General features: G+C 33.2%; 2 protein-coding genes across 6 annotated transcripts in view; one reads left to right on the top strand and one right to left on the bottom strand.

Annotated features, from left to right (window-relative positions):
• The window catches only part of LOC149072889 (uncharacterized), a 31,626-nt gene extending 23,960 nt beyond the window's left edge, over positions 1 to 7,666 (top strand). For both annotated transcript variants that reach the window (XM_089246312.1, XM_089246311.1), the window contains 3 exons: positions 1,031 to 1,315; positions 3,080 to 3,110; positions 4,615 to 7,666. In XM_089246312.1, coding sequence (XP_089102438.1) covers positions 1,031 to 1,315; positions 3,080 to 3,110; positions 4,615 to 5,019 — 721 coding nt within the window. In that variant the 3' untranslated portion in view covers positions 5,020 to 7,666. The remainder of the gene's footprint in view (positions 1 to 1,030; positions 1,316 to 3,079; positions 3,111 to 4,614) is intronic.
• Positions 7,667 to 8,412: 746 nt separating this feature from the next.
• The window catches only part of LOC149072888 (uncharacterized), a 29,316-nt gene continuing 24,507 nt past the window's right edge, over positions 8,413 to 13,221 (bottom strand). For 2 of the 4 annotated variants that reach the window (XM_089246309.1, XM_089246307.1), the window contains exons 7-10: positions 12,734 to 12,764; positions 9,357 to 10,267; positions 9,035 to 9,199; positions 8,413 to 8,604 (exon numbers count right to left, since the gene is read on the bottom strand). In XM_089246309.1, the coding sequence (XP_089102435.1) occupies positions 9,078 to 9,199; positions 9,357 to 10,267; positions 12,734 to 12,764 (1,064 nt within the window). In that variant the 3' untranslated portion in view covers positions 8,413 to 8,604; positions 9,035 to 9,077. The remainder of the gene's footprint in view (positions 8,605 to 9,034; positions 9,200 to 9,356; positions 10,268 to 12,733; positions 12,765 to 13,221) is intronic. The other 2 variants (XM_089246308.1, XM_089246310.1) reach the window with 1 other exon arrangement.

Here is a 13,221-nt window from a genome sequence, read left to right as displayed (position 1 = left end):
AAATATGTAGCTCATGAAGACTTTTTTCAGAAAAATTAATACAAAAATTCTTGAAAAAGAATGGGTTTTACTTGTTAATTATTCTTATTGTTGGTTTCTTCTATATTGGGTTAGTGATTAAAATGATTAAATTTTGAAGGAAATAATTTAGAATTTAAATTATCAAATAAAATAAAACTTCAATAGACACACTTTAAAGTTTCTCATTTTCTGTGTTTAATACAAAATATATTTTAATCACCAATTTTTCCTTACGGAATGAGTTTTTTCACTTGCTCCTTGAATAGAGGAGGGGGCTTGAGAAAATTTTGGTCCAAAAGGGGTGACTATGGGTGAAATTTTTTTTTTTTTAATAACATGATCACCACGTATTCCCAAGAGATCATTACGATCTGTCCAAGGAATTTGTTAGTGTTAGTAGACATCTCCATGCCGACCCGGGATTCGAACCCAGACCTGCACAGTCAGAAGCTAGCTCCCTAACCACTGGACTGCCAGTCCAGTGGTTAGGGAGGAAATACTGTTACAAAGCAAGGATCATGCCTTGTATGATCTCATAGATTCCAATCTTAAAAAAAAAACCCATCTCATGGGCAACAACCACATTGAACGATTCATGAAGCTACTAAATATGATGCTGTAATATACAAATAAGATAAAGGAATGTGAGAAAAATTGAATGAACTTGATGTTTTGTGCAACGGTGGCACATGATTTTCTTAGATATCATTGCTCATCAAATTTATTATCTCTGCCAAACTTTTTGAAAAATTATGAGCTTTACTTTTAATAGCCATTTTTTTACCTAGTTGTTTTAACTATCACTTTAAATCACAGCTTCATTGCAAGAAACTATGGGAACTACTTCATTAAGTACTGCAGATATTAAAAATCCTTTTAGATTGTTAGATAAATTAAACATTAATTTTGTGTTCATTTTCATTTTATGCTATGTTGGGATTCTACTATTTTGCTTTGTGGAAAAAATATGCTGCATGCTATTAAATTTATTACTCTTTTATTCTTTTAGGCTGTGTTCAGATTTAGAATTTTCTAATGACTGGACTTCATGTATTGCATCACTCTCGGAGAATGGTGCTATGAATATTTTTAATGATTTGAATGGAATCAAGGGACACTTACTTTTTAAGCCTACTTTCTTGAATTCAGGATGGTCTGTTATTACAGATGCATTGGTACCTGACAGAAGTATAGTTCCTACTCCCCCAAAGAATCATCAGAATATATATCTTTTTTGTCTTAGATATGGAAAAATAGGTTGTTTATGGTTCCTCTTAGAGTCTAAACATGACAGGTAAATTTTATTTTTCAAGTATTAAAACTTTCATAAAATAAGCCATTCATACAAGTCACAAACCCCCCAAAAAATTATCAATAAAAAATTCAGTGTTGGAGTTATTATGTTGCACAGATAAATCAGAAATTGAAACAAAAACTAAACTACAATTAAAATAAATAAAGCAATATCCTATATTTAACTTAGTTTCTTTTAAGAACTTGGCTGCATCCATCATAGATTGAAAATTTTATTATATCATTAAAAGGGTTTTAAATCAAACCTTTCATATGATCTGATAAATACTGCTAATTCATCATTTTAATAGCAAGCAATGCCAAAATTTTGTCTTCCTATTGTGTAGTTTATGTAAGAAAGACAGGATTTAATTCCTTCAAGCTCTCTCCTGAAGCTCTTCTAATCTTTCCTTTTATTACCAATTTTAAAATATGCCTGCTTTCTGTTGTTTAAACTAGACAGGTTCTTCTCTCAATTGAAAAGATGAATACTTTTATGTAGTTTTTGTACTCTGAGGCAAAGTTAACTGTCACAGGTATTCTTTTCCATTGTATGATAATCAATACTCACACGATAATCATTTACACACTTTCAGCCATAACATTTTTTCTTGAAACAATTGATTTTTTCATGTATACTCATGTGAAATAAAAATAGTCTTGATTTTGCTTAAAACATTGCTTCATGTATAATTTACTTTTAACATTTCCCACATTTCTTTGACACGATTTGTGCTGAGAGGGCATCATTCCGTAATGTCTGGTTAAAGCCACTGTGCAGTTGTGTGAGCATTGTGAGGACACAGGTTTCATCCCTGCAGATGGCACAAAGACAGTGAGCTGAAGTTGTGGTATCTGCGGTTTCTCAATTTAAAGGTGTGAATGCAAGCCGGTTGTCTAACGCCTTACTGTACAAGGGCAAGATACCTTGTATCTTTGTAAAAATACTATAGAAATTTACTCACATTTTCTCTCCCTTTTTTTGAGACTATATTAATAACCATGTAAAGATTTTTTTTGTTACTCTCCTTCACCTCAGCATATTTTTCCTCTGTTGCTACTGTTTGACGAGTAAAAATATAGTATTATATACATAGGGAAAGGGTGGCTGGGACAGGGAGAAAGAATGGGAAACCTACTTCTGTCATCTTTTTTCCTTTATTTCCTATATGTTAACAATAATACTACTTTTTGAGATTATCTCTGCTAGTTTCAATTGCACATTGTCTAAATTTGTTGCCAAAAGCCTAAAGTAAAAGGGTTAAAAGTATGTAAAGGGGTTAAAAAATATCTCCTTGGAGAGCAGGCAGACCGACGAAATACTTACAAAAACAAAAAAAATTTAGGCACTTACAACTTCCACTTCCAATATGAAAGAAAATGGCAGCACTTATATAGAACATGTGAAACATGCATAATTCTAACATAAATATGTTAGCCACGTATAATGTAATAAAAAATACTTCCAGGCATGGATCAATTTAGTTAGAAGTTCCTCGGAGGAATATTTGTGAGGTGCATGCATGGTTAAGTAGTAGTGTCTGGTTTAAATATCCATATAACAAAGGTTTTACAATTTATGCAGAAAAGGAAAAGAAAAAAATATTTGGGTTTATATATATAAAAACAGGTGTCTGTGAGTTATGACATTTTTTTGTGCGTGAATCAATTTGAAATGTGATTATTTTACCATACTTATCTTGTGTTAATTTTTTTTTAATATTTGCATTCACACAAAGTAATCTTCTAATGTCTTTCCCTTTAGAGATTCTTGGGTAGAAGCAATTCTGAAAATGGTGATTATAAATATTGCTTATTTTGAATTACTTGTTCACCTGGAAACACATCTCATATATGCACATATAAAAGAACAATACTAAAATAATACTATTAGAAACATTCTTATATTGTATATACAGACGATTATGCCCATTCTCCTCTAAATGCAGCATTCAAGTTGCATGCAAAAAATTAATGCCTTGATTAGTGGGAGAATTGTGAGATATAAATTTGTGCAAATATAACCATGAGTAACATAAAATAATGCAGAATTAAATTAAACAATACAGTGTAGGACTCTTTATGGCTAAGATGAATGAAAAATGAAGAAAAATAAAAAAATCTTACAGCAAAAGCCTGAAATAGATTTTGTAGATGAAACTTTTACAATACATTCTGCCTAAGAAAACATCTATTATTTCAGAGAGACCTGGGACCTCATGAACAGTCTTGGGGAACTTGCGACTCATTTTTTTAATAACGTAACATAATCATCACTTATTCCCAAGAGATCATTACGATCTGTCCAGGGAATTTGTTAGTGTGTTAGTAGACATTCATGCCCGAACCGGGATTCAAACCCAGACCTGCACAGTCAGAAGCTAGCTCCCTAGCCACTGAACTGCCTAGGGTATATGTATTGAGTTTTACCATGAAAAACCTATTAAGAGAAACTTGTTTTTGTCTACCTTCCAAAATTTTTCTAGAATCATTGAACCCCCAAAGCAGAATGTTGTGCATTGTTCTGTGACGAGCCCTCAGCTGATTGGAAATTGTTCTGCAGTAAAAATCCTCATACCTGTGTTTTTTGCACTTTTTCTTAAAATTCTTCCCGATTGTTCTGCAGTGGTGCTAATTATTCTGTGACGTACGTTGCAGATGCTGACATATTCTGTTTTGGGGCTTTGAACTGACCTAGTTTGATGATTGAACAAACCCTCACTTTGAATTAGTAAAGCTTATATATAGTTTTTAAAATTAGAAATGATTGCTAGTCTATTTGCTGTAACAAAGTTGTAGTGTTAAGGGGCGAGAGAGATTTTGACCATATTTCTTCCAAGCTGGGAGAAGATAAGCATAAGAATTATTTATACTTAAGCTTAGCACTCAGAGGCAGGTTGTTTTCTTGGAAATACAATGATGGTGGATGTCAAAACTTTTTTCCGTGTTACAACAAAACTAGTACCAAATTTAATGAATATCAAAACTTTAATTTGGAGGCTGTATTACTGTATTTATGTGAGTGAAATAGGGTTTTTTTAAAAAAAAAATAGTAAGTATAATATCAACAATCTGACAAAGAAATATTGATACAACAAAAGGACCTGAATGTGCTCAATACACTTCAGGTCATTGAATATACTTATTTAAGTTTTTCCCATGTTTGAGTATAAGTATATGCCTGTACCCTATCATAACTTATGTTCAACAGACTTTTGAATGAATATTACACTCTATAAATTTTATGGAATACAACGTGAATGGGGAAAAATAAACACATCAAAATGGTATTTTTTCCAGATTTCATATTCTGTATCTGTGACACCTCCAACAACACCATACTCTGAATATGACAATTGCCCAGTTTACCCAAAGATTGATAAAGATATTATGAGAGGTTCTATCTATAGTTCTTCATTATCATCAGTAACGTTCCAGCCTAGACTCTCCGATACTGTTTGTTCTGAACCTTATGGCAGAACAAGAGAATACATTGTTAATCCAAGTAATGACAAACATGTGCAAAGAAGGTGTAGCAATTGTTGTTGCACTATACAGGGAGAATCAGTATCAACAGAAGATATCAGGTATGAAACTGGATCATCAAACTGTTTTCAACATCAAGAAAAAAAACATGGCTTCTGTGCTGATTGCTGTAATTTTTTTTGCATGAGCATCATGCCTGGTTGTACTTTTATGTGTTGAAATATTTCTAAAAAGTTTCAGGGATCTTGTGAACTGCACATGTATATATATCACCTATATTCATGGTGTTTTTTGGTTCAAAAATATGCCACACCCATCTTAATCAAATGAATTTAATTGCTTTTAAATTTTAATATGAGGTTTAAAACATTATTGTGAGAAAAAATGAACTATGTACTATGCCAGAGTGATTCTGAATAATATAGAAATGAATGAACACTACCTTAATATTTATTGTTCAATGACACAGGTTTGATGGAAATATTTGTGATGTAGACATTTTATATTGTATATATGAAAATATATATTACGGTATATGCATAACTAGGTATATATTGCAGTTATTTGTCTGTGCTCTCTGGTTTTAGCAATCCTACTTGAAATGAATACCTGTTAAGAAAATAGAAAATCCTTACCATTTTATTCAGCTACGCAAAGCTATATATGATTGAAATAAATATAGAAGTATTTTGAATGCTTATGTGTTGTGTGAGAACCATTATAGAATAAATACAGTAGAGCCTCAAAAATCTGAGATCCAAAAGGTTGAGTTTCCAGATAATTTGAGGCATAGCAAATTTTTGAAATTCCTTCATGAGACCCCTTTCCTGGCTTTTTTTTCTCCAAGAAAATCCAACCTCTCTATTTTTTTCCCAGGACTACTACGTAATATATATATATATTGTACAGTAATTGCAGTTTGATAGGGACTAGGCAGCCCTATAATGGGTATAAGTGGTGTAATAAAATATTAGACTCCCTTGAATGGACAGACCATTTTAACTTTCGGGGGTGCAGAGAGTTTTTCCAGATAATTTGGATAATTAAATCCCATTTCCAATCACTTGAATAAATAAAATTTAACAGATTATCTTTGGGCATGACAATTGCAACAAAATCTTTTCGATTTGGGAAAATTTCCCATCTTGGACTCTCAATTTTTTGACAGTAGATGATTTGCAACCGCCAGCATGATCTTTGGTTTTTTTTCCCACTGCTTTATAATCATTTTCAAAGTTGACACAGGGATATTCAACTTCAAGATCAATTCTTGTTGAATTATTGAAGATTATTTGAAGATTTCCAGTTCTTTTTAGAGAAAGCGCTTTTTGTTTCCTTGACATTACGAAAAGCAGATTTGACATCGCCAGCAAGCAAAGCACCATAACAAAAGAAAACTCTACAGGAAATGATCAAAAGAACTTACTGTACATGTGTATCATATGTGTCTCTTATGTGCAGACCTGTACCCTCCAAATGCTTCCAATGTGTGGACTTACCCTCCTGGGATAACACTGACAACACTGGGTGAAAAAATTCTAAAGAACATATGACCGTCAAAAAAATTGAAATCCATTTCTTTTGGAGCTCACCACGTCTGCTTATTCTCAGATACAAGCAATAAACAAATCACTTAAGCGTCCACTCTAAATGACCATCAACCAGTTCACTGGCTATTTTCGTATACGTCAGTAATCACTTTAAAATTTATGGTTTTGCAGTGACAATATGCAAGAACTTCTTGATAAATATAAATGATTCTTTTTTAAAAGATTTAGAGTTTGAGTCAAAGTGAAAATGTCAAATAATTGAGGTTTCACGTCAAATAAATGAATTGTTTTAACATTAAAATGTGTAGGAACCAATTGGGACAGAAGCCAAATGTCACATAAATGTGAAAGTCGTATAACTGAGAGACATATAAACGAGGTTCCACTATAAAACGTTAACTCCCTTAAAACGATATGTTTCTCCAGAGTCCCTTGAGTATCATTATATAGGCATTTCATTGTATATTACAGTAAAACCCCTTTTTAATGGACACCCTTCAGATGCAGTCACCCCTCTTTTATGGCCAAATAATAATTTCCCCTTGTATAATAAACTTATGCATTTCAAACCCTTGGTTAACGGTCAACCTTCTTTTAGACAATTTTTTTTTGTCCCACAAAAGAGGTTTTACTATATATTTTAAATCTGGTCTTTAACAAATTTAAAATAGCTCTGACAAATGCTTGGAGCTGGCCCACGAACTCATTAAGACAGCCTTGTCTGCAGTGAAAAAAGCAAACCATCAACTTTTTAGTCATGATCATGTGACGCTCATGTATAGCACAAAGCCTCTTATAGACTAGCCCCCATCTTGGGGGCTTTTGTATATATATTACTCATAATGATAGTTCATCAAGTCAAAATCTGTTTAAAATATTCGCCCATCTTATGAAAACCTTATAATCGAAAGATTTACTGAAATATTCTTACAATTTTCATTTTAAATTCATGTATATCAACATTTTCAAACATTAAAGAACATTGTGAATTGCTCGAACTAATTTTTTTGAATACTGCTTTTTCAGAGCAAGAGCACTAAACTACTCAAAATTACTCTCTCCTTCACAAGGCTTTTTTGGAGGTTGCACACAAAATAAATTTTAGTGACGAATACAGAAATATTTCAGTATTATGTAGGAAATACGGTGATATACTTACATACACATATATATATATTATATACATACTTCATTTTATGATACTAAAATTTCTGGAAATTACTTCTATCATGAAAATGTTGTATCTGAAATCAAACTTTTCTAAAATGTTCTACCATGAAAATGTTGTATCTGAAATAAAACTTTTCCAAAATGTTCTTTTGTTATGTTTGTTCCATGAAAAATTTTCTTTTGTTAGCTGAAACATTCCTAAGATGAGCTAGTGGTTAGCGGAGGTATCACGGTACAGTTAACATATAAATGCATAGCTAACAGCTTGCACCACAATTTACTGGGGAACCGGGATCCTAGAGGCATGCTTCCAATTAGAAAAAGTATAAATAATATGCGAACCCCACAGATACATCATTCATATTGAAAGGGGTTGTATAGTTATTAAAATAAAAATTAACTTCTTATACGGAAACCCTGTGCTTAGGGTGTGCTTTTCAAACCCACTTAGAAAGTTGTTGCCATCTCTAATTCCCTGAAATATTTGAATTCAAAAAACAGAAAAGTGAGAAAACAGTATATAAACTAACTGAAAATGTCCCCCCCCCCATTTATGCTGTTTTTTCACTCAACTTTTCTCTGATTTTTGAATTTAAATATTTCAGGGAATTAGAGACAGGGCAACAACTTTCTAAGTGGGTTTGAAAAGCACACACTAAGCACAGAGATTCCGTATAAAAAAGTTTTTATTTTTATTTTAATAACGAACAACCCCTTGCAATATGAATGTTGTATATATCTGAGGTCTACACATTATTTAAATACTTTTTCTAATTTGAAATATGCCTCTAGAGTCGTCTCTCTCAGTTCGCCAATAAATTGCACTGCAAGCTATGCACCCTGTATAATAGGAATTCTGATCTAAACACCATAAAAAATGATTTGAAAAATTCCTGAACTTTTTCAATTTATTTAAATACATGTATACAGCAAATAATATAGCCATTCACAATAGAAATTCTTTCAAGTTATTTGAAACAGATGAGGGGATTTCACTAGACGTTAAAACCATCAGGCCAAACCTCAGAGCTGAGCTATTTAGACATAGATTATTCAGCACTTTCATTACCAGTTCTGTCCTCACCTAGAAAGATATGCATAACACTAAACCCAAGACATTTAACAAAGTACTAGCTTGAGCAATATCACTATCTAAAATATTGTATTTACAGTGTAGGGCTACTTCATTCACATTTTGTACAATGCACATAAGTCAAGTATTCACTATAAAGTTTAATAATTTTTTGCTTGTATCAGGGATAACTCACAAGTTGAGACACTTGTAAGTCACCAATTGCACTTCAGATCATGAACAGAAAATGGTAGCAGTTCAAAGGTTAAAACAGTAATTCTGAAAAAAATTTACTCTGGTTTACTCAATTTACTAGTAAGACAATATTTTCAAATTAAAAAACATACTTAATTTTTTGATTACATATGAATTCCAGATGTTTTATATCAAAAATTAATGACTGATTACAAAAAATTAGTTTTAGAATTGAAAAGCAACATACTTATATAAAGAAAATCATGGTAGTAGTTTCACGAAATCAGACTTTACTTTGATTTCTTTTTTTTCCCAGCTTTTTGATGGTTCTTTTTTTTTTCCAGCTTTTTGATGGCTGCTTCTCTTTTCAGAGCTATTTCTTCATCACAACACTTTGCAGCTGAAGGCATTGCTAAAAATAGCATAAGGTGAATTTGTAAATTTAAAATTTATTGAGAAAATGATCAAAGACAATTTTAAAATGCCATATCAGGTAAAAAATATCACTCGTAAGTTATCGTCATATGGTTAATAGCTAGTTAGTTCAAACTTTTTAAAAGCATGCTTACATTCAACTTCATCCAACCATGTGAGAACTTCAGGATCATCCAATAAATCATCTTCAACAAAAAATTCAGTTTCAACATCAATGTTTGGATCTTTTTCTTTAGGAAAACTTTTCGCATCAAAAAATATATCAGACTGTGAATTTGATTGAGTATCACAAACTTCCCGAGTAGAAACAGAGTTATTGGCATCCATGCAGCTTATTCTTTGAGAAAAAGGTTTCATACGTGATACAATGTTCATTGGTATCGCAGAATTTTCTTCACATGGCTCATCTACTTTATTGCTGGAACTTTGGTGGTCACTGCATGGACTATTTACAGTAATAGCACAAAGCTTATCTGGCAGAATTTTCTTAGGTTTATCACATGAACTGTTGATCACATCATTATACCAATCTTCATCATTGTCTAATGCTGAATCCCAGTCAGAACAACCAAGGTAAGACATCTCAACTACATTGCTTTTTGGATTACCAGTATCCACGTCCATGTTTTCAGCCACATGTGAATGCATACAAGAACATGAAATTGTAACATTATTAGAAGCAATACAATCTTGAATTGTCTTGACTGATGAACTTTGTAAAATGGAAGCAGAAATTCCATCACCTTTTGAATGATATGTCTCTGGAATATAGGAACATGTAGTTTGACTAAGAGGAGATTCATGTATAGAACCATGTATGCAGTTTTCTACTTCTTGCGTAGCCTTGACAATCAAACTATCATCACTAGTAGCATCTTCCCCCCATATTTCTTCTATTGAATCTACATCACAAACATTTTTCCTCTGGCTATAATTTGAATGTGATTGGATTTCTGACACACATTTCTGCATATTAGGTTCAAACTTTCCATATTGCGAACCAATGTGAGAGTCTTGAGAGAGAATCATGCGTGTGGATTTTCCTCTAAATACATAAAAATACATTGATCATTAGTTGATATTAATTTTTTGATTGGTTTTGCATAATGAAAATTGCATTTGAAATGTTTTGCGAAATTCATTAACTTCATTCAAGAGCAAAATTCAGAAACTGGCAATAATGTCATAAATTGAAAAAAAAGGAAAAAAAAAAACGACTTCTACAGTTGTTTATTAGTTGAAGGGAGGTGATAAATATATGGTCAAATCTAGTTAGCAGATTACCTGGATAACATGTTACTCTCACCACGCAACTTTTTAAAAATTGGATTGTCCTCTATGGTGTTCTTATGTAATTAAACTTTTGATGATGGATCTTCCACTCTGCTTAAGTTGTCACTCATGTGAAATTATCCCCAAAAATGTTCGTAGAAAATTGGAAACTGTTCATACAATGTTTAGAATAAGCTCATTGCTCAATTATAGGCAGTTTTTCTGCCATGGGCAGAGTGTATGCCTTCAGTCAAAGGATCTGTGACAAATCTTATTATTTCATGTATGTGTGTGTTTGTACACCACAAACTTACAGTACAGCAGCCTGAAAAAAAAATTTTTTACCTAGGGGGCCTGACTCTAAGATAGGGCAATTTTTACCATTTACCTATATTTTGGTGGATACTGTGGCCTACTTTCATTAGTTAGAAATTAATACAATAGACATTAATTTAAAATATTTAAAAAATTAACTTTTTTTTAAAACTCTTTTTGTGTCTTGGTAATCTTAATACACTCATGTCCATAAATTAAGGATAATGCCAGCTCCGGCAAATAAAGGTTCAGAAACAAAACAAACGGTACTTATTCATAAAGCCCATTTATTAAACAAAAGATAAAGAACAAAAACGATGGTGTATGTATGATACCATTCATAAAAACTACGATTTTTGCTCCCTGGAGCAATTGTAAAAAATATCTCCTTTACAAAAACTTACTATTACATGGTTGGTATGATGGTTAATACATTGCATGTCTCCCATGCAATGAAATACAGTCCATACAATGCCTAGGCATGCTGAGTATCAAATTATCGATCTGATCTTGGGGAAGATCACTCCACTCAGCAAGCAATGCTCTCCGAAGTTCCGGTACACATGTAGGAGGCGGTTGATGGGCTGCAACTCGTCGGTCAAGCATGTCCCACACATGCTCTATCGGATTCAAGTCAGGTGAGAATGCTGGCCATTCATTCCATACGGGTTATATCCTCAGATTCAAGGCATTTGTTTAAGATGTTTGCTCGGTGAGGACGGGCGTTGTCATCCATAAACACAAATTCTGCGCCCATGGCACCCCTAAACAAACGTACATGTTGTTCCAGAATGATGTCCCGATAAATTTGGGCTTTCATGGTTCCGGTTTGAACATGCAGATCTGTTCTGGAACCCAGTATAATTCCACCCCAAACGAGCAATGCTGCACCACCGTAATGGCGTCGTTCAATGATGTTGTCTTGGTGGTAACGGGTACCTGGCGTTCTCCATATGAAAGTCCGACGTGAATCAGACTGCAAGCTAAACCTGGACTCGTCTGAAAACATCACACAAGCCTACTGTGACGATGTCCACATTGCATGTTCTCTACTCCAGGCTAATCGCTGCCGACAGTGAGTTGCCGTGAGCGGAACACATCTGACAGGCCTGCGAGCATATAGACCAATATCTCCCAAACGTCTGTACACGGTTTGCCTTGAAACTGAGGTACCCGTGGCTGCAGATAGCTGACGAGACAGGTCGGATGCTGTGCTCCGTCTGCTTCTTTTGGCAGTTATTGCAAAATACCGGTCTTCATTCGGCGTTGTAACTCGGGGGCGACCTGTACTGTAACGTCTACTGACATTTCCGTTATCTTGGAATCGTTGCCAAAGCCTAGAGATGACACTTTGGGCAATTCCAAGTTCCTCGGATACTTCCATCTGAGTACGCCCACATTCCAGGCGGCCGATAATTCTACCACGTAAAAAATCATCCACACGCGTCCTCGGTGTCATAACTATTCGCTTATGGCACTGAGCGCCTTACAGAACTCTTGTGAACAATTTTACTTCCTTGCCACCATTCCTTATATACCCCCCCTTACACTCTCGTCATTGTGACACACTATCGGCATCATCTGGTGGCTTCCTGAAATTTGCATATCATTCTTGCAGATGTGTGTGATAATTCTACAGGTGAAATTTTTACTTTAGATTTCGATTTCCGTGTGATTCTGAATTATCCTTAATTTATGGACATGAGTGTAGTTTTTTAAATTCTAATTTTATTTGATTATCACTACTGTGTAAATTTAATTTTTTTATTTCTTTAACTGAATTTTGATGGAAATTGAACTATTATTTGAGATTATTACTGGAGTATAGTTTTAGCTAAAACTAAAAAATGTACTACAGATGAAATGACTCCTATTATATTAGTCAAGATTTGATTGCAGTTGTTCCACAAAAAAAAATTCTTACCTTTCATTTTCTTTTTCAGTATCATGCTTCTCTATGGAAAAAAATAAAACAAGTTAAAAGTATTAAATTTGATGTAACACATTTGAGTGATGTCAATCAACTGTTTTGAAAATTCTATAAGAAATTTATCCATATGGGCAATAATTGTTTACAGTTATTTATCCATATGGAGACTATTTTTTAGATATGAAAGGAAATGAAAGCTACAGATATTCTTTGTGATATAAATGATTTAAGGACCTTAGAAAATGCGTACACAACAGCCCAATACACACAAACTCAGAGTTACATGACTTTTGAGAAAAATTTACATCCCTCAATTTCAAACACAACCATCAACTTATTGCATTATATAATATAGATTATAAAGTCATAACCAAGTAAGAATTCTGATTTGGAATATGTTTTAACTTTTGAAACTGAGGGTAGCATGTCTAATATACAAATGTCACGAAAAGTGTTGATCACAAAAAAACTTGATAACATGA

This window comes from Pholcus phalangioides, unplaced genomic scaffold (genome assembly GCF_987345545.1).
Source record: "Pholcus phalangioides strain wild (caught in Gottingen) unplaced genomic scaffold, Ppha-v1.0 ptg000017l_1, whole genome shotgun sequence".
Taxonomy (NCBI): domain Eukaryota; kingdom Metazoa; phylum Arthropoda; class Arachnida; order Araneae; family Pholcidae; genus Pholcus; species Pholcus phalangioides.
Note: the sequence above shows the minus strand (reverse complement) of the source record. Positions and strands in the feature narration are given on the sequence as shown.